This window comes from Purpureocillium lilacinum (genome assembly GCF_023168085.1).
Source record: "Purpureocillium lilacinum CBS 284.36 DNA, scaffold_5, whole genome shotgun sequence".
Lineage (NCBI taxonomy): Eukaryota > Fungi > Ascomycota > Sordariomycetes > Hypocreales > Ophiocordycipitaceae > Purpureocillium > Purpureocillium lilacinum.
The window spans coordinates 180,558-205,879 of NW_027072115.1; the positions used below are offsets into that span (position 1 = coordinate 180,558).

General features: G+C 59.5%; 7 protein-coding genes and 1 non-coding gene across 8 annotated transcripts; 5 read left to right on the forward strand and 3 right to left on the reverse strand.

Moving 5' to 3' along the window:
• Positions 1–1,156: 1,156 nt before the first annotated feature.
• PLICBS_006636 (uncharacterized protein) lies at positions 1,157–3,052 on the forward strand (the record flags this gene model as incomplete). Its single annotated transcript, XM_018327618.1, has 1 exon — positions 1,157–3,052. One exon carries the CDS (start codon positions 1,157–1,159, stop codon positions 3,050–3,052), a length of 1,896 nt encoding a protein of 631 aa, XP_018173801.1.
• A 1,103-nt stretch (positions 3,053–4,155) lies between these two features.
• PLICBS_006637 (uncharacterized protein) lies at positions 4,156–5,288 on the forward strand (the record flags this gene model as incomplete). Its single annotated transcript, XM_018327619.1, has 2 exons — positions 4,156–4,209; positions 4,293–5,288. The coding sequence occupies 2 exons, from the start codon at positions 4,156–4,158 to the stop codon at positions 5,286–5,288; spliced, it is 1,050 nt and encodes a 349-aa protein (XP_018173802.1).
• Positions 5,289–5,825: 537 nt separating this feature from the next.
• Positions 5,826–6,187, forward strand: PLICBS_006638 (uncharacterized protein; the record flags this gene model as incomplete). The annotated part of the gene is made up of 2 exons (XM_065601012.1): positions 5,826–5,901; positions 6,027–6,187. The coding sequence occupies 2 exons, from the start codon at positions 5,826–5,828 to the stop codon at positions 6,185–6,187; spliced, it is 237 nt and encodes a 78-aa protein (XP_065457084.1).
• Positions 6,188–6,769: 582 nt separating this feature from the next.
• PLICBS_006639 (uncharacterized protein) lies at positions 6,770–7,819 on the reverse strand (the record flags this gene model as incomplete). The annotated part of the gene is made up of 3 exons (XM_065601013.1): positions 6,770–7,015; positions 7,092–7,191; positions 7,242–7,819. 3 exons carry the CDS (start codon positions 7,817–7,819, stop codon positions 6,770–6,772), a joined length of 924 nt encoding a protein of 307 aa, XP_065457085.1.
• Positions 7,820–14,410: 6,591 nt separating this feature from the next.
• On the reverse strand, positions 14,411–16,223 carry PLICBS_006640 (uncharacterized protein; the record flags this gene model as incomplete). Its single annotated transcript, XM_018327622.2, has 2 exons — positions 14,411–15,505; positions 15,564–16,223. 2 exons carry the CDS (start codon positions 16,221–16,223, stop codon positions 14,411–14,413), a joined length of 1,755 nt encoding a protein of 584 aa, XP_018173805.2.
• Positions 16,224–16,325: 102 nt separating this feature from the next.
• Positions 16,326–17,276, reverse strand: PLICBS_006641 (uncharacterized protein; the record flags this gene model as incomplete). Its single annotated transcript, XM_065601014.1, has 2 exons — positions 16,326–16,796; positions 16,872–17,276. 2 exons carry the CDS (start codon positions 17,274–17,276, stop codon positions 16,326–16,328), a joined length of 876 nt encoding a protein of 291 aa, XP_065457086.1.
• A 2,878-nt stretch (positions 17,277–20,154) lies between these two features.
• Positions 20,155–22,212, forward strand: PLICBS_006642 (uncharacterized protein; the record flags this gene model as incomplete). The annotated part of the gene is made up of 1 exon (XM_018327623.2): positions 20,155–22,212. One exon carries the CDS (start codon positions 20,155–20,157, stop codon positions 22,210–22,212), a length of 2,058 nt encoding a protein of 685 aa, XP_018173806.2.
• Positions 22,213–23,372: 1,160 nt separating this feature from the next.
• PLICBS_006643 lies at positions 23,373–23,458 on the forward strand. The gene has a single exon. It is a non-coding gene; the product is annotated as a tRNA-Thr (tRNA).
• Positions 23,459–25,322: the final 1,864 nt, after the last annotated feature.

Below are 25,322 nucleotides of genomic sequence, written 5' to 3' on the forward strand. Positions count from 1 at the left end.
ACTCACCACTCTGCCACTGTACCCCCCTCGAAGACTTTGCTCTCGCCCATGGGGCAGCCGCACCTACCCTCCACTTGCATCGACAACAATTGGCTTGAGTCGGTTCTTGACGCATTCCGCAATGTCTCATCCACCCATGTGTGCCCCTGGCGAAGAAACTAACATGCCGGACCCTGACGCGTACAAAGCCAGCGGAACAACGTGGGCTCAGCCTTGCTCTTTGGCCTGCGCCATATCAGCCACCCTGGGCTGACCATCAGCCGAATATGGCAATCCCCTGGCTGCCAGAATTGAGCTGACCAAAAGCAAAAACGGTGTCTGACCCAGTTGTGTCAATAATTACCGGAGGTGCGAGGGTAACAACCAGTGCGCATTGGGTCTTGGCCATATTCCCGCGGCTTCCCGATTCTTCAGCAACAAAGTTCCAGGAGACTTACGCAGTTTTCTGCTGACGCATGACCCAGAACTCGTTCAACAGCCGAGCAACTACGAAGTAGTGCATCATACGGATCCATTTTGGAAGAGAGGCGGACTCCATGAATCTATTCATTGTTCCAGGCCGCTACGGTACTGGTCTGGGCGCCACAACGGCTCTTCCGAGCCACGCTGCGAAACTCGCCATGTGGCTAGCGAGGCTGGCCAGCCGGAGCATGTATTCCGCGTTTTCGGTGAGATTGCCAAATGTATTGAGTCTGGAATCACCTGCAGAAGGCGCAGCTCGACCCCTGCTCCAGGTTGCTGTGGGAGCAGTCGCTGGCTGGCTCGTAGGGGAACGAATTCGAGAGACCCAGCCCGAAACACTGCTCTGGTGTCGAAGTCACAGTCGCCTCAGCTCGTATATGTGATTGTCGCATCGTCGCATCCATATCCCTGTTCCTGCCTTGGGCCCAGACCCCCCGCTCGCGGCTGCTGTTCAAGCAGCTTCCCAGCCCCAATACCGAACTGCCCTTGACAATTGGTCAACGTCCGTTGGTTCAGTACCTAGGCTGACAACACTCGACTGCAGCAGGTGACCTTACTTCGACAAGCCAGCCAGACCAAAAGAAAAACAACGGCGAGGAGGATTGACGATAAAACCATAGCTGCCCAGGACAGAGGCAGCGATCGGTCAACTGCGTTATTCACAATCTCACATTTTGCGCTGAGAATAGCAACAATGATAGATTCATCGTCCTCTTTTGTCGCGTCATCGATCCCCCTCCTCCACAATGCGGTGAAATCCGTCATTTTTAAAGCGGCCGAGCTTCTCATGGCCCTTTTCGTTTTGAAGGGTCTTTCCTTCGTTGCATCACGCTCAAGCCAGTTCACGTCGTACCTCATGTTCAGCGAAGACTACATCCAACGCTTCTTGTTCTTTCGGTCAAGAGGCGTCTCACGGGCAGGCGTTATTGTCCTGCTCTTCACCATCCTTCACTTGCTTGCGTCTCTTTATGGTACCCTACTCTGGGCACTAGACTCACCGGGATATATCTTCAACAAGTCCAACACCACAGTGGCCGAGTACCAGCATTTGCGCAAGGCTGATCCTCCCTACATTGTTCAACTACACCTCGATCGCGAGAAATTGAAAAGTACGGAGCAATCGCTTGCACAGGTTGTGGGATCCGACCTGTTTAAGCCAGGTCTCAACTACACTTTGACCGGGGAAGTTCGGAGGGGCACTCCCCAAGCCTTGGCACCGACAAGGCAACATGAGGTCGGCGCTCGTATCTGGCTTGACAGCGATGGCTTCTCAGTCTCAGCAGACAGTGCAGTTATGATCCCAAATGTCACAGCTGGCGGCCCGGAGTTTCCTCTCTGTATCTACTACGGTCAACGCTCGATGAATTGGAACTGCACGTTCAACAACACGTTCTCGTTGACCATGTTTCAAAGAGTCGTCGGAAAGCCAGAGGTACACTGGGATGACCAATCGGACCTGAATTTAGGCTCGACATACGTTAACCCAAATAGAGTCGACAACATTTGGGCCTCTTTCGGTGGTGGTGGTGGTTCTGCAACAATGATGCAAGTCTTTACGGTAACCAAAGGGAAGCGCCGGCATACTTTTGTCGAGTTCGCCCTCAAGGCCACTATGCTCACAAGGGCGGGGGTCCCGTTTGCCTTGCAAGAGGTCCAAGACCTCGTACGACGAACCGCGGGCACAGAGGAGACAGAAAGGAATAATCCCATCCTGGGCAGGATCGTGGGAGGCATGATGAACGCGCAGTCGCAACACCTGAGCTACCAATTCGGATTCAACGCTGTCGACAATGCCAACCTCAGTGTAGTTCAGTCAAACTGGGCCTACTTCACCGCTACAAACACTAATAGCGGGGAAGACTTGTACTCGGTCATCAGTCTCACTTCGACGAACATTACCCTGATAAGATCGGAAACCGTGGACAGCTCGCCGACGCCTTTTGAAGGCTGCGACAACGGACAGTTCCAGAACGAGGGTTTCGGCGGTCGCGTCACGCAGACTGACTGTGCTACGCCAAAGATCGATACTAACAGTACAGGGTTTCTCGGGCAGGTGGACACTGCTGCAGTCTTGATAACCTACGGCCTTGGCAGTGGTCGTTCCAACGTCAGCTTCGAGTCTCTTGACGACACAATCCTGTCTTGGATCTGGAACACGTCGACAACGATCGAAAGCCTACTTATTGGGAGAGGCTATGCCGTCAGTGTCGACCCGGCTCTAGTCTCAATCACCGTCGACAAGTTGGTCGTCGCCATGTCCAGCCTGCAGCTTCTACTGAGCATACTCGCTGCTGTTCTCGGACTAGCTGCATGGGGCTTTCTGGCGACCTGGGTGCCTGCGCCGTGGTCCAACACGTTCTTGTCAAGCCTGTTACATAGCTTGTCAGAGCAACGTGGCTCCACGTCAAAGCCTGGGTACGTGGTCAAACCCCCGAATATCGAATGGTCGACGGGGGCGGAAAGGACGATTATCACAGTTTCTGGGGATGCAATTGTCCTCCAGGGCTCGGAGATGGTTCGCCTGGACCCTGGTAAAGGAGGCCGGGGATCCCAAGATGAGCGCAGCCATGAGCAGAATTCGGACGAGTAGCGAGAACAATTTTAGGAACTTCATGAAAGGCGAGGCGATGCCCTCTCAGCTCATTTTGTGGCCACTGTTCCATGCCTCGTACACAACCCCCGATCCATGTACTTGTAGTTCCGAACCCCCGAAGTCCGACAGGGAGTCAGTGGCCATCCATGATGCCGCACCACACTCACCAAGGCCTTTCAGCGTACGGCTGGCATGCGGCTGCAGCCTCGTAGAGGTAAAAAGCGTACTCCATCGATGAAGTTTATAGATCGTCGTCGGATTCTACGCCCCTTATTGTGCTCAGTACGCTACTGGCCTGCTGCAACCTAGCAGCCCGCAATGACTTCAATTCCAAGGTTGATGATATGCCCGGTAGCCCGCTATAGCGAGCGGCCTGTGAAGGCGTGCGCAAGTCGGCCCAGCAGTGGCACGGTAGCCCCGCGCAGGGCCCGCTATGATAGGGGCTCTTAGCGGCTATACGGGTCTCGGCGGTACGACGTGTGTGATAATAGGACTACTCAACTGCGATGAGAAACGGTGCGAGTGAGTGGGGGTTCGTGCGGCCAACCTGCACTAGTAGTCCAACTCACACCTCGGAAGCACGCCCCAATCTTATCAGATCCTGCCATTTCCTCCCCATCATCTAATCAGATGGCTCAGAGTTCCTCCACGGATACGGCCATCGATCGCCTCTCCAAGAACTTGAGAGCATCAGACGAGAACCCTGATGCCCGATGCTAACACGGCCGTCGGCCTTGAGACCGTTATGTTGCTTGGCCCCATCCAAAAACGGTGCCAAGGTTGGTCCCCTTCCTAGCCGACCCTCGCGTGCCTGTCGTGCTCCACAGTCAGACTGTCCGCACGAGGTGGGCCCGAAACAATATTTCGTGGTGTTGATTGCGCCGTTCCCAAGCGCCGCGGCTGCGGCTATTTGCTTGACGAAGCTAGTCTTCTGCAAAACTCACGTTGTCCACTTTGCCCTCGGTCCCGTCTGGTCGCGATCGTGAAGTGAGACATCCCGCTCAGCTTCACGACCTCCAAGAACCGTCCGTCTTGCCAGGCCTCCTCCAGCGCGGCTTTGCCTTACTCCCTCCGCGCACATTGATCCTCCGCGGGTAAAAATGTACTCCAAGTTCTGGCCCAAGGGCGGCCTTCCCGGGATCCTCCATCACTATGTACGTTTGCCACGCGACATTCGTGCTTGCCTTTCCTCGCGGGGGAGCCAGAGATTGACCATGTCTTGAATTGCTTCCCATAGACGGAGACTCTGGTGACCTTTGAGTACACCACCAGCGCCGTCTCGCAGCCTCACAGCATCCTCTTCGTCGGCGGTCTCAGCGACGGCCCCGCCTCGACGTCGTATCTCGCCGACGTCGTCAAGGGGCTGCAGCCGACACAATGGTCCCTCTTCACGCTCGCCCTCACCTCTTCATACCAGTCGTGGGGCCTGGGCCATCTAGACAGAGACACGGATGAGATTGCGCAATGCGTGCGCTACATCCAGGACTACAAGACGTCCAAGTACGGCGCTGCCGGCAAGATTGTCCTCATGGGCCACTCGAGCGGCAGCCAGTGCGTGCTTCACTACCTATCGCGGCCGAACCCGCACACGAGTAAGCCGTCATTTGACGCAGACCTGGAGCACGTCGAGCGGCCCGTCCTCGACGGCGCCATCATGCAGGCGCCCGTGTCGGACCGTGAGGCTCTCCTCTGGGTGCTCAAGACCGGGTTTGGGGACAAGTCGCCACAGGATATGCGTGTGGTTTACGACAATATGTTGGCGGCCGCCAACGAAGCCGTGAAGGGCGGCTCCGAACTCGACGCCATCCTTCCCTTGTCGCTCACTGCCTGCATCTACGGCTACAACACACCGTTGAGCGCGCGACGATTCCTGAGCCTCGCCAGCCCCGACAGTCCGCAATCGCCGAGCGAAGACGACCTGTTCAGCTCCGACCTCGGGCCTGCTCAGCTACAGCAGACCTTCGGAAGAATAAGACCCATGGGCTTGCTGCGAAACAAGCTCATGGCCCTGATCTCGGGCGCCGACCAGTCCATGCCCGACTGGGTAGACAAGGAGGGACAGTTGGTGAAGTGGAAGAGCGCGACGAATGGCGCGGGCGGACCGGAGATTTGGGATTCGGAGCACAGCGCGGTCATTCCAGGGGCGTCGCATGCTCTGAGCGATGACGACCAGGAGGAGCCGCGGAGGTTTCTTGTAGGTAAAGTGCTGGGCTACTTACAGACGTTGCAATAAACACGCCACACCTACGAAGGAACGGGTGGCATAGTCGTGCCTCAGACTCAATGCCTTCTAGTGCTCTTCTTTACTACCGTCGGTGGATTGACTAGCGACAAGACACACCACTCAAGCGAGCGAGACATCCAGGGCGAACTTGACGAAGAAATAGGGTTCCGCCCCGATAGCTCGAGCTCACGCTGGATCGTCCACTCACCCACACTTCCTGAAGGGGAGCTCTCTTTCAGCTCAGCTCCTTTTGGCAGCTCTCACGACGGAATCGCAATTACTCATCGCGCCCAATCGCCATCCGTGGCCGCCCATCCCTCGCTCAGCGCAAACCCTCGCGAAGCCAATGTCATTCTCACGTCATGAGGGGTCGACACCACCACTTTGCCTCCCCCAACTCTCTTCGCCCGGTCACACACACCAAGACGGAGTGAGGCGAACGAAACCAAAGCCCACCAAGCGAAGCGGAAACCATCAAATCCACCGCACCGAGCGCATCGCTTCTATCAGGAAGACAAGTAGGCCTCATCGGGCGCGCGAAAGCAAATGTCTTCGGCGTCTGCCAAAGCAAAGGCGAAGCTGGAGGAGGTCCTCGCGGCCGCCAAGGGCGACACCTCTACCTGTGCGCACAGCCACTCGTTTCTCTCTGCTTCGCATCGCTGTTTTCCATTTCATTGAAGAGCGACCTGCTGTTGAAAAGTACTACGATCAAAGGATAGGTGAGATTGACTTGTAAACGCTTCCCAGACCCTTCGAACCGCGTGTGCGTCACGCGACACCCCTCGGCCGGGCCCTGTGACATGACGAATGCCATGTCGCGCCGCCGTTCGAGCACCTCGAGCCAGGGCTCCTCCGATGGCCGCCTCAAGACTTTTCTCAAGAGCATGGTCTCGCCGCCTGCGTACTAACGCGTGGGTCGCCGTGGTGCTGGTGTCTACGTACGGGGTGCTGTTTATGCGTCGGGGCGTCGCCGGCGGCAGCTGCAGTGGTGCCGGTGACGGGAGCATCCAGCTCGTCGCCGGGGCGAGGCAAATTGGCACCGGGAATGAGAGGACGGGCTCGTCGCAGCTGCGGAAGAATGACTGAATAATGTCTTTGATGGAGAGAGGGGAAATAAGGTTGCCCATGCATGGGAAAGGAGAGGCTGGCTTACACCACCGCAGACCCAGTCACCGCGTATCCATCCTCTTGAGCTTGACACATCTCTGGACACATGTACATGTGAAACGGAACTTGACCTCAATCTGCCGCATTGCTGTCGTATGCTAGATGTGTGGAACCCTGTGGACTCCAACTGTATGTGGACGGACTGTCCTGACATGTTGTCGAGGGAACATCCATCCCTCGGCAACAGCACATCACACGTACAGCGCCGCTTCAGGAGCTCGACTGGCTGAAATGCATCATTTGCGCCTAGACTCCCTAAAGCCATCACAAGGCTCGCCAAATATCTTAATAAAACACACAGCAATAGTCCCGCTCTATCTGCACTACGAACACCCCTTGTCCTTGGCAATCTTGTCCGAGCGACTGTCCTGGCACCATATAAACACCCGCGCCACGGACTCCGACGCATCGGTTTGGTTCGTCGCCGGGCACCTGTACCCGATGTACCCCTGCTTGGTGCTGTTGGCGCAAAAGTTGACGCAGCAGTTGTTGATGTTGGGGATCCAGATGTAGCTGTGGATGTCAAAGGAAAAGTCGGTGCCCCCCTCGGTGGTGACGACCTTGGTCGGCTGGCCGGTGTAGTTGTTTCTTGAGAATCCTTGGAAGGCGTGGATTGGGCCGGCTGGCCAAGTTTGGTTGGTCAACAGGGTGGGCAGGGGCTCGGAGGTGCTCGTGGCGGTTGCTGATGATGAAGTCGTGGATGGTGTAGGGGTTGAGGACGGCACCGCTGATGATGAGCTGGCAGCTGGTAAGTGAATGTCGCAAATCAAGCGCATTAGGCCATCGGAGCCTTACCTGGATGTCGTGGCGGCGTCCGACTTGGACTTGTTAGAGGATGCTACCGCGCCGCCGACACCGCCTCCCACGGCCGCAGCAATAATGATGATGAGCACCACGATCAGAATCAGGAATGCCTTGCGACTCATTCCCAGAATCTTGCCCTTCGCCTTGGGCTCCTCCTTCTCAGCGTCCGAGCCAGGAGGCGGCGGGTCCGGCGCCACGCCCCGGGCCTCGTGCGGCGTGTTGGGCGAGATCACGTCCGAGTTGACGTGTTGCATGTGCTCCGAGTCGGGCGTCCACGGCACCGACATTTGCGGGCTTGTCGCCGTCGCCGTCGCAGTCTCCGGGTACTCGGCCTTGACCTCCATCGGCACAACGTACTTGTCGTCGGTGTTGATGACGGCTTCCTTGGCCGTGTCGCCGGTCGGCAGCGGGGGGTGTTCGGCCGCGCGCGTCTGCTGGTACTGCGACTGCCATTCTCTCTCCAGGCTGGGGACATTGGTCGCGGGCGACGAGAGCTGCATCACCTCGGGGGCGTTGGCGTCGCGGTCATGGTTCGGGCCACCCTCGTGCTGGGGCTGATGGGACGCCATTGTCGCTCCGGAAATATCAGCGCATATGCGCAAACGAATGACTGAACCGGCTGGGAGGAAATGTGAGAGCAGAGAGAAGTGACAGCGAGGCTCTCACTCCGCAGATTTTCTTGATCTGGCCCTGGCGGGCGCGACGCCAGGAACCCCGAACATTAAAGTGCGGCGCCCTCCGCGCGGGAAACGGGACGGGTCACAGGGCTGATGGCTGACTCCATTCGAATGCCTGACATCTTGCTCTGCTTGGATGCTTGGCTCGTCGGGACCCATCGTACCAAACAATTGAGACGGTTCAAGAGTCCCTGAACTTTTGTGTGTGTAAGACGGGTGAATTGGGTCCAGAGATCGCCAACTGTTCTGGTGCAAGATCGTCGACCTAGCGGGCCCAAGTCATTTCTCTGCTTGGCAACGGTGCGCCAGCAATGTCACCGAAATGGGGCAGCGAGCGGAGTTGTCCCGTGGTGGGCCTTTAAACGTCGCTTTTGCCGCAGTTCCAGTTCAAAGTCTTTTAGACAACGTAGTGGTGAAGACGACTTAAACCCGTGGCCAACGAGCAGAGAGCCTTTGGTTAATTCTGAGACCGCTCTCTCGCCTCCCCTGACAGAGGAACCCGTTCAAGTGTGCATTTAACGAGGTCTCGCTCTCACTCAGAGGTTGTGCCGCCGCCGATCTATGTCCTGCGGGCTCGTTTACTCCATGCGGAAGCAGGCCCGAGAAACGCTCCAAATGCGGACGCCATGCCTTGACAGAATGGCACGCGTACTCTTTGTTCTTTGTGTTCCTGGGTTTCGAAACACGGGCGGACTTCAGTCTTCCTTCATGATCTAGAGCAGGTACCCCGAGAGCGACTCGGCATTTTTGTTGCCGCAGGGTTTGCGCCGTGTTGCTCATGGGAGTTGTGCTTTGCTTCAAGGCTCGGTCTCGAGAGACAGCGTGTAGACGACATGACAATTGCGTTACGGCAAATGCTCTCCCCGACGGTAGAGTCTCGTGCTCCTCTCTGGTTCTGGCATCGTGCTAGTGTTGCGTCTATGCACATTCAAGTAACAAGTTACAAGAGAACATGAATGAGTCGTCAGCGGCCGCTGCTCTGGGGTTGCAGCGTGGGGTATTCGGTGACGATTCAACGTGGCCAGGAGCGAAAGGGCCGTCTCGAATATGTGCACTGTCGCGAATTTTATGTTACAAATGGTCTGAAGTACGCGCACGAGGCACGCGAGCCTCCTTACAGAACCACCCGCCCCGTTTTCTGCGTCAGTCATCGCTTCCTCACGAATTGCAGCGTCAGGTGTCAGTCGGACGTGGTGCACGGTTTCTCTCGCTGTCCATGCCGCCTTACCAAGGCGCCTGCTGTCCCACATCTCGGCCCCAGCTCGCCTGGCTCAAGAAGCCCTTCCCACATTACCAAATGAAACGCTTCCCCTCCGTATTGCGTACGCGCACCGCGGCTATATAGATCTCTTTCTCTGCGGAACTCTGTAGGCGAAAACAAAAGCTTCAACCCTTTGTCACCCACGACCGGAAAACGCCAAACAGTTTTCCAAGATGAACACCAAGCTCTTCGTGCACTTGGCGCTGCTGTTTGGGAGCAGCTTGGCCGGCTTGACGAAGGAGGAACAGGCCATTGACGATGACTGCCTGGCGGAGAATGAAGTGATAAACGGAGTGAGTACTCTTGAGTCGCAGTTCCGTCGGAAAAGCGGCGCTCTGACAGCTCAAGCAGAAATGCGACGTGCGATCCAATGAATGCACCTTTCTGTGGAAAAACTGGCAGACTAAGAAAGGTCGGACGGATTCCTGGTATGAGCCGACGACAAGACCATGCCGCGATTCCAGGGTAAGTAGTCGAGACGGCAAAAGAATGAAGGCGCGTCCGAGTTGGACACGTACTGACGTATTCTCTATGCAGTGCAGAGAGGGGACTTGTGCCGTCATCAACTCCAGGAGGGGCAGGCTTATTACGTGCTATTGAACGGCTTGCGAGTACAGTGCCTGGCGCGAGTTGCAGTCGGGAGGATATTGCGCGCATCACGCCGAAGGATCCGCCATCTACAGTTGGGTACTGCGTCACAGGGCCTTTTTGGATGAGCATAGCCCGGGCATCAACGTAACGCGAGTAGCAAAGTTTGGCCATGGAGAAAATGACATTTGGAACCTTCATAAACGAGGGGAGCTTGGTGAATATCGAGGGACGCCTTGTATCTTACACTACTTTGCATACAGCTTTGGTCGTGTATTCTCCGGCTCACAGCACTGACGTGAGACAGTCTTGTCTTCACGAGGGTCTCAGTCGCTTCGCTTCTAGAATTGAGTCGACTTGCCGTTTGGCGATACTTCTACTCTTCTACACGCTGCTTGATCCACAAAGTATCGCGTTCAATCCTGTCAGAACTTGATACCCCGCCCTCATACGCTGCCTCCCGGACCAAGCGCTGGGGCCCAGCTTGGGGAGTAGTCTGCAGCTTTGGAGGATGCAGAGCGCCACGAGCTTGGTGTCGAATGTCAGCCGGGAGTTGTGCACGGCTTCTCTAGCCACCCCTGCCGCCTCCCTGTGCTGTTTCGCTTGTCAACAAAGCTTTGCGTCTTGTAAATTTAGCCCGGTCACGTCGAGATGCGAAACACGCAATCCTCAAGTTACGTACCCACCAGGCGCAATGGCTATATAGCTGGTCTTAGCAACCCTTGCCAGCCACGGCTGGTTGGCCGGAGCAAAGTCAGCTTGTCAGTCTTCATCATGGCGAGTAAGTTTGTATTTTTGGGTCTACTGGCCAACGGCGCCATCGCCAATCCAACCCTCTATCGCTCCATGTGGGAGGCTACGGAAAAATGTGCCGTGGCCAACGCTCAGGTAGTAGGAGTAAGTGCACGCGGTCCCGGTTCCACAGCTCCCGAAGGGTGGCGCTTTGACCATGAAAACAGAGGTGCGACGACGGATATTGTACCTTTCCGAGGAAGTCATGGATGGTTGCGACTGATGGCATCCGGTTTTTTAACGAATACGAGCACGCGTGCTGCCAGGACTCTACGGTAAGACGTTTACTGCAGGTAGGCGCGATGCTACATGTGTACTGATATTTTCCAATGTGCAGTGTACCAATGGGGTTTGCATCGCGAGGCAAATACGGGGACAGACGGTAGCCCAGTGTTGGTGAATGGCTTGATGCTTTTTGCACGGGGCAGCGGTGTACGAAGGCAGTGAATTGGGGTTGCAAGAGTTGATATGGCGCTTGACGAGTGCGCCTAGGCTTGGGCTCTCCGGTTGCAAGTGGGCATATGGGAAAACAATTTGGCGTGAATCGCCCGACGCATTGTATTCCCAAGCCGTGGTGGCGAGCCGCAAAAAGAGAAACCTGTTGTTCCAGCGTTGCATACTTCAAACGTAGGCGCACTCCTGGTGCAGAACAGTCGATTGCATGGATGCGGAGGCAGGATCGGGACCGCATCACTTCGCGGCGTCAGAGACACGGCGTCATTGGAAGCTGCTTCAATCCCGCCCTGGCCTCGCGGTACTGGCTCCATTTCAATCATGCAATGGGATTGAAAGCGCGTGGCAGGATTCCAGCCATTGAGCGTGACATTTACTCGATGATGGCTCGTGACAAGCGCCGACAGCCGCAGTACGGCATATCGATGAGCCGGCGCGGGCATCCCGAGGCCGAACACCAGATACGCCCATAGCCGCAGTCAGTAGCTAGTCCGACACCGACAGGACGAATCTCGAGAATCGAGATGGCACACGCGAGACACATCCCCACCTTGAACTTGACCATTCTTGGACATGCGCAGCCCTACTGCCAGCCATCAGCTTACTGTTCTTCCCGAGAACCAACTCAAAACTCCAATCGGGGCCGAGCGACGGAAACAAAGTTCAGAGTTTCGGCCACGGCCGTCTCGGTCGGCGCCTCAACGAGGCAGTCCCCGGTGCGGCCACGGCACGTCGCAGTTCGGCAGGTGATCGATCCGGAGGAATGGACGAATCTGTTTGGGCGTGTGAAGAGACATGAAAGCATATGTCTCGGTCTGACGCAGTGTGCTGACCTCCACTGCTATTTGGGCATGCAAGCAAGACCAGATCGGTGGCTGGTTTGATGTTGCCGTCCACTTTGGAAGGTTATAATACCCCATGGTCACCACCTGCGAGCGAACCTGCGGCCCGCCTCATCGACACCCCTTCGACATTGCCTACAGACATCTCATATCAGCCAAGCACCTTTCCTCGTTGTCTTCTACTTACTTGTGACCTTTTAGCAATATGAAGATCATCTACCTTGCTCTGGCTGCCTTTGCCGGGCTTGCGGTGGCGAATCCGACGGGAGACAGGTCGCTGGATCTGGCGCTGGACAAGCGAGTGAGTATTTTAAGAAGCCGGGATCAGGTTACGTATTCTAACTTGTACGCAGGCTGTAGGGTTGAGAAAGCGATGATGCCAATGTGTAACGCTGACAGACGCGATCACAGTGTGTAAGTTCTCGTCTTCTCCGCCGAGTGTGCCTAAGGTCTGTCATTGTACTGACTAAGCAATGAACCGCAGGATGTGAGTCTCTCACAGCAATCAGCAGTGGATTATTTCATATTACAGAGGCTAATGGTGCTCTATTGGCGATTTAGCCGGTATGTGTCTCATCCACCTCATCGAGGAGCGAGGTCTTTCAGGAGCTGACAGAGCCATCACAATAGAGTGTAAGTCTACAGTAGATCTTCTCGAGCAAGATGCCACGCTACTGTCAAACCAAATCTGATCATCATATAGTGTGTACGTTGCACCAGATTCCACCGCACGGGGCTGTAGCTAACACAAACAGGACGTACGTCTACCCCTCATCGGTCCAGGCCTTACTATGCCGTCATGCTCACAAGTCGCACACTCTAGTGCGTAAGTACATGTCTTCCATGGCAGTTACAGGTCGCCAATACTAAGCCGTCTGGCACCTTCAGTGTGTACGTATCCCACCCCTGGACACGATCGACAGCCACATGCAGCTTCATGCACGTGTTTCGGGTGTGTCGCGTTGCTGACTCCCCGAATCTGCAGATTGTACGTCTCTACCCAATTTTGTATATCCTTGATGAACGCTGGATAGACGCTGATTCGGGAAACGATCCCAGTGTGTGAGTTTTCCCCTTGGCCCACTACTTCATGTTGTGCCCGCGGCCATAGAATGCTGACAGACTCGCCCAGGCTGTAAGTGAGACCAAGCGCCGTTTAATACCAATCTGGCCATCTCGTGGATTAACTCCTTTGCCCAATCTAGCCGGTAAGTCCTCCGCACCCGAAGCAAGCACCTCGCGACGATGAACATGACTGACGTTGGGCCGGTATCGCAGCCGGTGAGTTTCTCCACGCGCCGAGTACGCACGTGCTCCCTGTTGTCAAATGACTTACGTGTCGATCGAATCAGCCGGTAAGTTTCCAACCGTGTATAGGACATAACATCCTGCTGGCCCATGGCATAACTGACGGCGAGTAGTGCGTAAGTAACCCTTCTTCAACGCCAACGACGAAGCGTTGCGGTTTACATGTATCTAACCACATCTCTTCACTTTCTTCATCTAGCGAGTAAGTCCCTGCCCCTTTTCTTCCGATACATGCATACAAGCCACCCACGTTGCGAGCAGTATACTAACAGAACGCTCTCTCCTTGCCTAGTGCGTAAGTCTCCTCCTGCAGCTAACCACAAGTCTCACGTCTACCACACGCAAGCCTACAACTCACAACATCACATCAGTGCGTAAGTGTTCCCCCTCTCCCACCTCCTCTTCCTCTTCCCTCCCTCTCCGGTCGCCTAGCCCCTCACCCCCTACCCCCTTGGCCACCTAGCCTCTGTGTGCTCAGCTACGTACGGCAACTGACTGACCACAAACACGCAGTGAGATCAACCCAACAACGCCCACGAAAGGCAGGGCAGGTACAGGAAAAGATTGGAACTCTCAGAGGCAATTGGGAAGCCGAGCCGCTGCAGAAGGGTGGAGGGCTCAGAGCTTCCGATCGTTGTATGGAGTTCTCCTTCGTGCACGCACACAGCGTAGAAGGAGTTTAAGCTCGGCCGGTCGGAAGCAGGAAGGGGGCTGTGCTGGGACCTGTCTGTCACTACTTACCTACCGCCGCCTATTGAATTGAAGACGAACTATCAATGTCAGTGGCACGTAAGACTTGCGCGCCTGCTGATTTTGTATGCCCTCGTCGACCTCACGGGGTTCATACATTCACCGTAGTAATTCTCGCCCAAGATGTCCGTGCTCGTTCCGGGTCAACATTTCTATAGACAGGCCGCAATTGAACTCTAGTGAGAACATGAACGCACCATATTGCATCAGTAATTCTTCGTGCCCAGGTCCTCTTCAAGTTCCAGTCCGGTAAGCGCCCCATCAAAAGACACACACCATGATTACACACACACTCATATCTATCAAGAACAAATAACAACAAGCCAGCGAGCAAAGTCGAACCAGAATCCGGGTATATCTTCACCCCCCATCCAACAACCGCCCTTCAATCAACCCCTTTTCCCCACGTGCATCCAAACAGTCTCAGCACGCCACTTTCACCTCATCCTGCGATGCCCAGCGAGGCGCCAGATAGACGACGCATGCCAATCACTGATCGTCCACCTCCTCCCACCGCTTCGCGGCCAGCCTCCGCACCTTCTTGGTCGGGCTGCCGCTCACGTCCCTCGCGCGCTGCTGCAGCTGCAGCTGCGCGTCCGCCGCGGGGCTGCCGACCCTCATCCTCTCCAGCCTGCGGCCCAGGCTGCCTACCGGCGAGTTCGCAGCGCTGTTTGTGCTCGCACCCGCGCCGTTGCTGTTACTGTGCAGCGGCGGCGGCGGGTGGCCCGACGCAGAGATGTCCTCCCTCTCAGCCAGGGGCGCGCGCCTGCACGGCGTCCTCCCCGCGAGCTCCCTCTTGAGCACGGCATTCTCCCTGCGCAGACGCTCCACCTCCTGCGCCAGGTCCTCGACCAGCACATTCTCCTTGTCGGCGTCGCCGCCGTCCGCGTCAAGGCCGCCGGCGTCGAGCCCGCGCTCCAGCACGTCCACCTTGCGGTCCCAGTGCTCCTCGCTGCGCTCCTGCTCGAGCGCGAGCGAGGCCTTGAAGCGCGCCAGCTCGAGCGCCAGGCGCTGCTCGAACTCGGTCGCGCACTCGTCGCGGATGGCGGCCTCGAGGTCCAGCAGGCGGTCCTCCATGCTGAGGAGGTGCGCCTCGGCGACGTTGCGTGCGTCCGTCTGCGTCTCGACCTCGTCGCGCAGCTGGTCGATCTCGTCGCTCATGCGCGCGATTTCCAGCGCCGCGATTTCCATGGTCGCGCGCTCGTCGGCGTTCATCGGCGGGGTGTGGTTGCGGTACGAGCTGGAGCCGCCGGGGGGCATGAAGGGTCGCGGGTGGTGGTGCGGCTGCTGCTGCGCCGTGCTGCTCGGGGCGATGGGGTTGCCCAGGGGCGGCGACGTGGCGAGGATGGTGGCGGTGATGGATGGGATGCGCGGCACGGTGACTTCGCGGGCGAGCGCGCTGTATCGCAGGATCTGCGATGTGGCGTTGAAGTCGCCTCGTGGATCGGCCGTGACAATCATGACGCCGCGCTGGGGGTTTCGCCGCGGGCCTTGCGGATGAGTGGCCGACGACGACGACGATGGGAATGAGTTGGAAAAGAGCAGCTCGGTCAGCTTGCACTGTCGGTAGGGAACAACATTCGGCTGTCAAGGTCAGCTAAGAGAACTGTGGTGAGACAGCATGTTGCGGACAGAGACATACCTTGGTAGACGTCCCCAACTCGCTCTGCGTCTGCAGGCACTGCCCCAAATACATGAGGCTCTCGTTGATCTTGCCGGCCTCGACCAGCGTGGCGCCCTGTGTCTTGGCCTCCCTGGCCCGCTCGCTGCCCGCCAGGTCGACAATGGTGAGCCTGCTGCCGCCCCAGTGCCCGCCGGCTCTGCGACTGCGCGTGCGCTTCTTGACCTCGAAGCAGAAGAAGCCGTGGCTGCGGCTCGACACGCTGTTGCTGCCCGTACCCGTGACCCTGCGTTCCAGCAGACCGGCCTCGAGCACCAGTATGGCATCCCTGAGGCTCGTGCACACCACCTTGCGCAGGCCAGCCACCACCTTGCGGTCGGGCGACAGCTCCGTCGACTTGAAGAGCAGGGGCCGGCGGCGCATGTCCTTGGTGGCAGCCGACTTGATGGGCGGGGTGAGGAGGTCGTAGATGCGGTCGTTGTGGACTTCGTACATGGACACAACAATAACATACTCGGCCGAGGGATCGCACGAGATGTGCACGCCGCTCACGTCGGGGGACTGCGGCAGCGCCGAGGGGTGTTGGAGGTGCCGCTTCGGGGGCGGCGAGGAGACGCCGTATTCGCCCTTGGAGTCTTGTTTAGCAACGGTCTTGACGCGGCAGGCGGCAGTCAACGACATGAAATGTTTCTTGTCAGCAGCAGGGCCAGCAACCCGCTTGGGTATCTGTGTGCGGCTCGGGCGCGACACCGACGGGCCACCCTCGCGCATCACGAAGCTCTCCTAGCGCTTCTTGAGCTCGAGGTTGTGGTCCGTCTCGCTGACGAGCCTGACGCTCTTGGGGCTCGAGCGCGCCGAGTCGGGGTACGCGCCGGGGAGAGCATCCCGGGGGCGCGGCGTGAGCAGCACCGAGGACATCGCTGGAGAACCGAGGCTCTGCGGCACGCATTGCGAAACAGAAGAAGAAGCAGAAGAAGAAGCAGCAGCAGCCGCGTTGGGTGGGGAGCGTACAATCATGGGTGTGCCGGCGCGCGACCCCGTCCGCGAATGGCCGAGGTTATCCGCAAACGTCGACTCGAGAAAGTGCGGTGCCGTGCTGAGCGCCGACTCGGACGGATCGCAGGCCTGCAGCGACTCGAGCACCGTCGGCAGGTCGGCGGCGGCGAGCATGTTGGGGCCGATGGAGCGGAAGAGGACGTCGAGGGCGAGCTGCGTGAGGCCGCGCTGGTGTTTTGATCCGAGGATGGTGTGTGTCTGGAGTTTTGTCCTTTGGTCAGCACGGCATGTCTAAACAAACAGAAACGCAAACACCATTGCCATATATCTCACCTTTCCAGAGCCCGTGACGCCGAGCGTGGCGACCACCGCGTCAGTCCCCTCGCCGCCCTGCGGCGCGAGCACGCCCTCCGCCAGGGACGCAATCTCGGCGCAGTGAAAGACGTCGAGCTGCGTGGCATCCTCCTCAAACACGCGCGTGAAGGCAAACTTTTCGATGGCGCGCCTTCGGTCCGTCGGGGGGTTGAGCGTGATGTGTGAGGGCCGTCGCGCCGCGTCGGCGTTTGTGTCGGTCTCGTCGTCGGGCTTCTCGACGGTCAGGATGGGGGCGTCGGTGGGCGCCGCGCCGACGGGTGGCGGGCGCAGGCGCAGGTAGACCTCGAAGAGGTTATGTGAGGTGGATGGTGAGGACGACGACGTTGAGGTGGCCGACATGGTCGACTTGGCGTGCGCGTCCATGATGTGTGAGTGTGTGTATATATGGTAGCTGTATGTTGCAGCTTCGAAGGCCTGGTGGGAACTCGAGCGGGACCCCAGACGCGCAGCACGCGGTCGCAGCAGTCTCTCTCTCTCTCTCTCTCTCTGCCGCGGAGCGATGCAAACGCAGATGCAGGTCGCAGCAGCAGCAGACGTTTGGTCGGAAACGGTACGATGCAGCAGCGATGATGCACGCGCGGGCGATCGATGTGCAGCTGCAGAAAGGGGGAGTTTGGATGTAGAATATTGCGATGATGAGACACAATCAGGCGTCTGTGCAGGCGCAGGCAGGGTGGGAAATGCAATCAATGAATGGCCGTCAGTCAACACGGGCGGGCGGGGTGGAGCGGACCGTCGTCACCGGCTGGCTGGCCAGGGTAGGTGGGAAAAGCAATTGCGCTGCGTGAATGTCTGTGTGTCTGTGTGTCTTTGTCAAGGGAGCGAGAGCCGCCGCAGTGGAGGGAGGGAGGAGGCAGACCCGCCAGCCAGGGATGTTTACGCGCGCCCGATTGTTGACGGGGCAACGCGCGCCCGGCCGGCCAGCGGCTCCCGTCACTGCCATCGGGCGCCGGCGGCAGCAAAGATAAAACGAAAAAGCGGGTCGGAGCCGATTGTTCGGGCCCGGCTGACCCCAAGGGGTGTCATTGGCCAGAAAAAACAAGCAAGACGAAAAAGGAAGACCACAGTGGCCGAAGCAAAATAGGGGCATCACGGGGGTGTGTTCCCGATGGATGCATGGCCATCAACGGGCCGAAGTGGGAAAAGAAAACGCTTCGAGGTTCATCATCCCGCACCGCCAGGAATCCATCGTCGCGTGGCATCGCGGCTGCGGGGGGTTCGGCGTTCAGCGCCTCGCGCGCCCGCGCCCGCCGCCAGCGGGCCTGGGGTCCGAAGGAATGCCCTCGATTACTTTCATAGGGCTTCTGTACCGTAACACAGCACGCTGTCTGTCTGCTCGCACGAGTCGTAGCGCCGTCGGGGGGGGTGCCAGCCAGGCCCCTCTGGGCGGCGCCAACGGCCGGCCCCCCCTAGGCTGAGCGCGCGCGCGGGCGCATCTAGATTCGCGAGGCACCAACGCCCGCCGGCCAGGGGGGCGCCCCCATCGCGAACGGACCGATCGATCACGCGGCACTCCGAAGGATCAAGTCAACTTTGGATCCCCTTCCTGTTCCCAACGTCGAGTCGGCCGCGCAAACGAGTTCGCGACGGTACAGTCAGCGTCGGAGACTTAACAGCCGAGAATATTGGACTTGTGTCCCCCTGAGTGTAGAGGCATGATGCTGCCTGTCTGCCTGAGACGCGCGCCTGACAAAGGATTGATGCAAAAAGTCCCCAAGTAAAGCGAGGCCATCGTCAATGTGGCGAGCACCAGCAGTCTTTTTCGCATCGTACGTAGTACGGATACTTCATGCCCTGTCCCTCTCCGAAGCCCCCGACTCGGACAATGGGCATCGAGTGGGCCCCCCTTTTCTCTCCTTGCGCCGGTCCGCCCGCCCCGTGGACCCAGTCGCCCTTGCCGAGCCCGACGAGAAACTCTCCGAAGACATCGATGAACGTCAGCCAACACCGCTTACAACAAACGTCAGTATTGTCTTCAACGTCTGTTGTCTCTGCCCGGCCCCCGAGCCGCATTGTTTCGGCAACGCCCGGCACAGGCCGTCGCCCGATCTGTCTCTACGCATCTTCTCATTGCGTGATGATGGACGGCAAAAGGCAGGTGATCTACGCCCTACCAACGGGCGTTTCAGCCGTCCGGCAAACTGGGTCCGCACCTGAAACCGCCTTGCGAACTGCCACCACTTTTTTACCACTTGACTACGACTGTGCAGTGCTCGTATCTGCACTACGTACAGTTAATACCAAGTTCATGCCTGTACTCGGGCACGTACGGAGCCGCTCGGTACCTGGTGGTGCCTGGATCTGCACGCAATCTGGGCTGTGCCGCGGGCCTCTGCCCGTGGCGCCCTGCGGGATTCAGGGGTGCAGGTGCAGCAGCAGCAGCACCGTGGCATCTGGCAAGGCATTGGCAATATCTGACGTGAAGCAAGTTCAGCGCTGAAGTCGTCCGAATCCTCCGGGCTGCCTGGTTGCCCGCGACGGCTGACTGACTGACGTGACACGGCCCCCCTCTGGCCAAGCCAACGTGCAGACCGTCGGATCACTCGTGGCCGTGCCTTTCTGTATCGCCCCAGACTCCCAGACTCCCATCCAGCCCGCAAGGCAGCGATCGGGGATTCGGGGTCGTGTACGACGGTTAGAGGCGTTGGCTAGCTCGTTGGGTGGGAGCGAAGCCCGCGCCGCCGCCGCCGATGGATGGATGGATGGACGGATGGATCATGGTGCGCCTGGTTCCTGAGATGCGCCCGCCCGACGATCCTGGTGCCGGGGCGGCGGTTCCTGCGGTGGAGGACCGGGATTGGGGGGGCGTCATGGATGGTGGATGGCAGATGGCGCGCTCGCTCGGTGCTGAGTCGTGGGCCGAGCCAGCCAGAAGCAAACCCGGCTGGCCGCCGCCTCCGCCGCCACGATGGCGATCGCATGAATGTTTCTTAAATAGAGAACAGGGGAACCTGCCAGGGATCTGCTCTGCCGGTCATTATTATATGCGACTGCAGGTCCTCGTGCCCCAGAACCGAGCATCCTCTCGCGACGCTGCCTCTCCAGCCGTCAACTCACTGTCGTTATCGCGCACTTGTTAGGTAGAACAGAACCGCTCTCGGGCCTTCGAGAGTCGTCAATTTGCTTCGCTCGTTCATTCATTCGTTCCTTTCACTGAGGCATTTTCTTCCGATTCACCAAGTCTTTCGTTGATATACACAGCTTGTTCTCACGCACTCCTGCTGCCCCCTGAGCCGTCGCGATGAAGCTGCTCGGCACCGTGGCCGCCCTCGCCCTGTGCGATGCCGCGAGCCACACGTACGCCGTGGCCGTCAAGCCGCGGCCGCACACGGCGATGCCCAACCTGGCGGCGCGCGGAACGGAGATGAGCCTCATGGCGGCCAAGCCCATCGGCAACGCCATCAACCGCGCCGGGTGGAAGGTCACCTGCGACGGCGAGGAGGCGGGCAACGAGTGCGCCAAGGCCATCGACGGCGACAACAACACCATGTGGCACACGGCGTGGCAAAACGACAACCCGCCGCCGCCGCACACCATCACCGTGGACATGGGGTCCGCGCAGACCATCAACGGCATCTCGGTGCTGCCGCGGCAGGACGGCATCGAGCACGGCTGGATCGCGCGCCACGACGTGCTCGTCAGCGACGACGGGCAGACCTGGGGCGACCCCGTCGCCACGGGCACCTGGTACACGGACGCGACGGCAAAGTACGCCAACTTTGAGCCGCGCAGCGCCCGGTACGTGCGCCTCGTGGCCAGGAGCGAGGCCCAGGGCCGTCCCTGGACGAGCATCGCCGAGCTCAACGTCTACCGCGCCGATGGACCCCCCGTGCCCAAGAACGGCATCGGCAAATGGGGCCTCACGCTCGACTTTCCCGTGGTGCCGGTCGCAGGCGTCGTGGACCCCCTGACGGGCAAGGTGGTGGTCTGGTCGGCATACGAAAACGACCAGTACGAAGGGTCACCCGGCGGTTGGACGCTCACGTCCACATGGGACCCGGCGACGGGGGAGGTGACGGAGCGCAACGTGACCAACATCGGGCACGACATGTTCTGCCCGGGCGTGTCGCTCGACGCATCCGGCCGGGTCGTCGTCACGGGCGGCAGCAACGCGCAAAAGACGTCCTTTTACGACGCCGCGACCGAGGCGTGGGTGCCGGGCCCGGACATGAAGACGCCGCGCGGGTATCAAGCCTCGGCGACGTGCTCCGACGGGCGCGTCTTCACCATCGGCGGGTCGTGGAGCGGCGGCCAGTTTGAGAAGAACGGCGAGGTCTGGGACCCAAAGACAAACTCGTGGCGCGCGCTGCCCGGCGCGGCCGTCAAGCCCATGCTCACCAAGGACCGCGGCGGCATCTACCGCGCCGACAACCACGCCTGGCTGTTCGGCTGGCGCAACGGCAGCGTCTTCCAGGCCGGGCCCAGCACCGCCATGAACTGGTACTACACGGCCGGCGACGGACGGGTGCGGTCCGCGGGCCAGCGCCGGGCCCCGCGCGGCGCCGACCCGGACGCCATGTGCGGCAACGCCGTCATGTTCGACGCCACCGCCGGCAAGATCCTGACGGTGGGCGGCGCGCCGCACTACGAGGACGCCGACGCGACGACCAACGCGCACGTCCTCACGCTGGGCGACGCCGGCGCGGCGCCCAAGGTCGTCTTCGCGGGCAACGGCATGGCGCACCCGCGCATCTTCGCCAACGCCGTCGTCCTCCCCGACGGCACCGTCTTCGTCACCGGCGGCCAGCAGCACGCCGAGCTGTTCAAGGACACGACGCCGCAGCTGACACCCGAGCTGTACGACCCCGCGCTCGGCGCCTTCGTCGAGCAGGCCCCCAACTCGGTGGTGCGCGTCTACCACAGCATGGCGCTGCTGCTCCCCGACGCGACGGTCCTGAGCGGCGGCGGCGGGCTCTGCGGCGGCGCCTGCGACACGAACCACTTCGACGCGCAGGTCTTCTCGCCGCGGTACCTGTTTGACGGCGAGGGCCAGCCCGCGGCGCGGCCCAAGATCCGCGCCGTCGCGAGCAAGGAGGTGCACGCGGGGGATGCCATCAAGGTGACGACCGACGGGCCCGTCAAGAGCGCCGCGCTGGTGCGCTACGGCTCGGCCACGCACTCGGTCAACACGGACCAGCGGCGCGTGCCCCTGACGCTGCGGCAGGACGGCGGGAGCTACGCCTACAGCGCGGACCTGCCGCGGGATCTGGGCGTGCTGCTGCCGGGGTACTGGATGCTGTTTGTCATGAACGACAAGGGCGTGCCGAGCGTGGCGGCGACGGTCAAGGTGCTGCTGTGAGCGATGGGCTGCATGACGGGACGGCAGGACGATGATGGCATCTAGATGATCATGTAGAATTCTTTGTAATGTTAGAGAAGCGCTCATCAAGGTCGTGGGTTTTGTACATATATGACACGCCTCTCTCCGCCCCCAGCTGGCCGGGTCTTTCACGGCTCTCTGCCCACCAAGCTCGGCTGGCGGGCGGTGTTGAGGGCTTTGCCAGCCTCCCAGTGTAGCCCTCTATGGCCTCGTCGCAGCATCCTGTGGCCTGTGCTGGCCCGCCCCCCCTATCGTCAGATTGTGCTCTGTTCTTGCCTCTCCTCACACTTGCATGGACCGCGCAGTCTTGCACAGCAGGTGCGAACCTCCGGCACACGCTCCATGCTCTGAGCCCTTGTCAATGCGGTGACATGGGCCGACTGTCAACGTGCGGAGAAGACGCGGCCTAGTCCTTCTAGTTTCTCACGAACCCACGTCTAGGACTCCAAGGGTGGTTCCACGATCGGCGGTATGCTGTCATGATGAAGTTGGCAACAGAAGTTCTCCGAACACGGGCCCGTAGCTGTCGCCCAATGCCAGCAGGCCTAGCATCTTCGATCAAGTCCATGAGTGCCCTGAGCAGAGGCAGCCGGTCGGCAAACCTCGTCGTCGGGGACTGTCGCGTCCGTCGTTGCTGCAGGTGGAGGGTGAAGGAGCGCGTCGCCGAAACGCGCCCCCTGCGATGGACTACCCTATACACAACTTGTCGTGCCAGATTTTGCAGACGACGAGCCGTTCCTGCCGTCAGGAATACAGGGGAATGATTCCCTGCTGTAGATCTGACTGGCCGATGACTGCACTGATTCCTTTTCTGCGATGACTCTGCGTGTGACTCAACTTTCAGCTCGCCATCTCGATCGCAAAACGCGTGGGTGCCTGGTGGGAGCTGACCGTGTCATTGACGGCTGGAGACACACTGTATGCGAATGAGCAGTGTGGGCAGGAGGCCGGAGGGGCCATGTTCAGTGATGCCGACTGAAGCCAAGGCGTCTCGAGCAATTGCAAAGCAATTGTAAGTGACTCGAACTACGAAGAGTCATGATCAAGCAGCGTGGCCGGGGTTGAGAACCTGGACTAGAGGTTCGTCGACATGGACCGCAGGGTCTATAAGTCTCAAGTTGGCCCCCTTATCGGTACCAGCCTCTATGGCTCAGTGGTAGAGCGTCGCACTTGTACCAGTTACAGGGTAATGCGAAGGTCCATAGTTCGATCCTGTGTGGAGGCTCTTTTTTTTTTTTGGGGCGGGTGCCGAAGTGCAAGGCCCGCCCGGCTCGGGCCACTGACACCCACTGCATTTCCAGCGCAGTGCAGCGCAGAATGCATGCCTTATCCACTCGCTGTCTCGCCTCCCCGCTCAAGGTTTCCTTGATGTTGGATTGGACCGGGTCCGCTGGGAAATGATGTCGGCAGTTTCCAAATTTTTTTTGACAAGTGGCTTGGCCCCGACCTGTCGGATCAGATGGTGACTCACGGAGAGAAGCCTGGAATCAAGCCATGTGGTCTGGTCAAGCAATTGGCGGCTCTAATTCCCATGTGCTGCTGGTCATGAGCGACGACGACGAAGACGCACGTGTGTGCCCGATGACAGACGAGACAGACGGGGGCGGGCGGACAGACGGACAGGCATCGCATCGTTGTCTCGCAGCACCCTTCGACCTTGGCAGCAGCAGTAGCAGCAGAAGCGAGGGTCTCAGTCTCAGGGACCCCCTCCGATCATCATGGCATGGCGTGGATTCGATTCCCACCTGTGGGCCCACCACGCCCACGACAGCCGGCGCCACCGACCACTCTTGCGCTCCCTCTCGTCGTCCACCTCTGCTGGTCCCTTGCTTTTTTTTTTCTCTTGCGCTGCACTGCACGAGGGTCATCCGGGAGTGGGCCAAGCCCCCTGCCGTGGTCGACGATGGAGACGGTGACGCAGCCCGCCCGCCGGGAGCTGGGGGAGAGACGCGGCGGAGCATTGGCGGCCGCGGGTCACGCCACGAGCGTGCCGTGCGTCGTGCGTTGCTGGAGATTGATGGTTTTCGTCGTGTAGTGACTGATGGATGCTTCGACTCATAAGCTTGACGCTGCTCTGCTCTGCCCCTCACGCGGAAGCTTCCATCAAAAAGCTTGCGCCGTGGGCCGAATTGGGTTGACGAGTTTGAGCCGAGGGCGCCACCCGGGCTTCAGGGGGGGCGGGCGAGTTTGTTAGAGGGGAGGGGTCCTGTCCGGGCTGCGCGCCCACTGTATCAAGCACTGTACCTTGTCTTGCCTTGCCTCTGGGCTGCTTGCGAGCGGGGTCCAGTTGCAAAGTGTTGTGAGCCTGCGACGGGCATGCGTCGCCCGGGTGGACTCTTCACGTCAGGTCCCTTCCATTCCGTGACATCCAGACGGGACTACCTGATGGCACCGTGCAGCCCTGCAGCGCCCCAGCTTCAGGGGCCGCCCCAAAGAGCGGTGACGAAGAGCCCCAGCCCACGGCAGCCCGCGCGGCAGCGCCTCCTGCAGCATCGCCTCCACTGAGGGATGCACAGCGCCCTGCAACTGCATCACCGCGCCGGCAGCACAGCGCAGCACCCGCCCAGCCCACGGAACCCACTAAAGGCCGCTAAAGGCACCTGGGCAATGACGCTGAGGCATGCCCCCCTCCGCCCCCGATGCAGCCTAGCGCCGCCCCCCTCCCCTCCTCCCGACTCTGCGCTCTCTGGCCCAGGCGAATCAGGCGCAGGGGAACCCCACCGCTGGGAAAAGTTTGGGACAAAGTATTTCACTCCGTCTGCCTCTGCGAGTCTCCTCTCCTCCTTCTCCTTCCCTCTCCTCCTTTGTGCTGCACCAGCAGATTCAACCTCAGCCCCCAAACAGACAACGAAGTCGCCCTGCCCAGAAGCCCCAGCCAGAGAACACCCCCCTACCGAAACTTCGTCGATCCAAGATGCCTTCGGCCGTCGCTGAGCTGTAAACGCCCACTGCGGGCCGTGGCCGGGGGCTCTTCCCTCTCTCGCCCTCCTGGCCGCGGCCTGCAGTCCAGCAGTTCACCGAGTTCAACAATCACCGACGAACGTTTCGCACAGCCTCTCCCGCTCCCCGAGCTGGAACACGCTCCATCC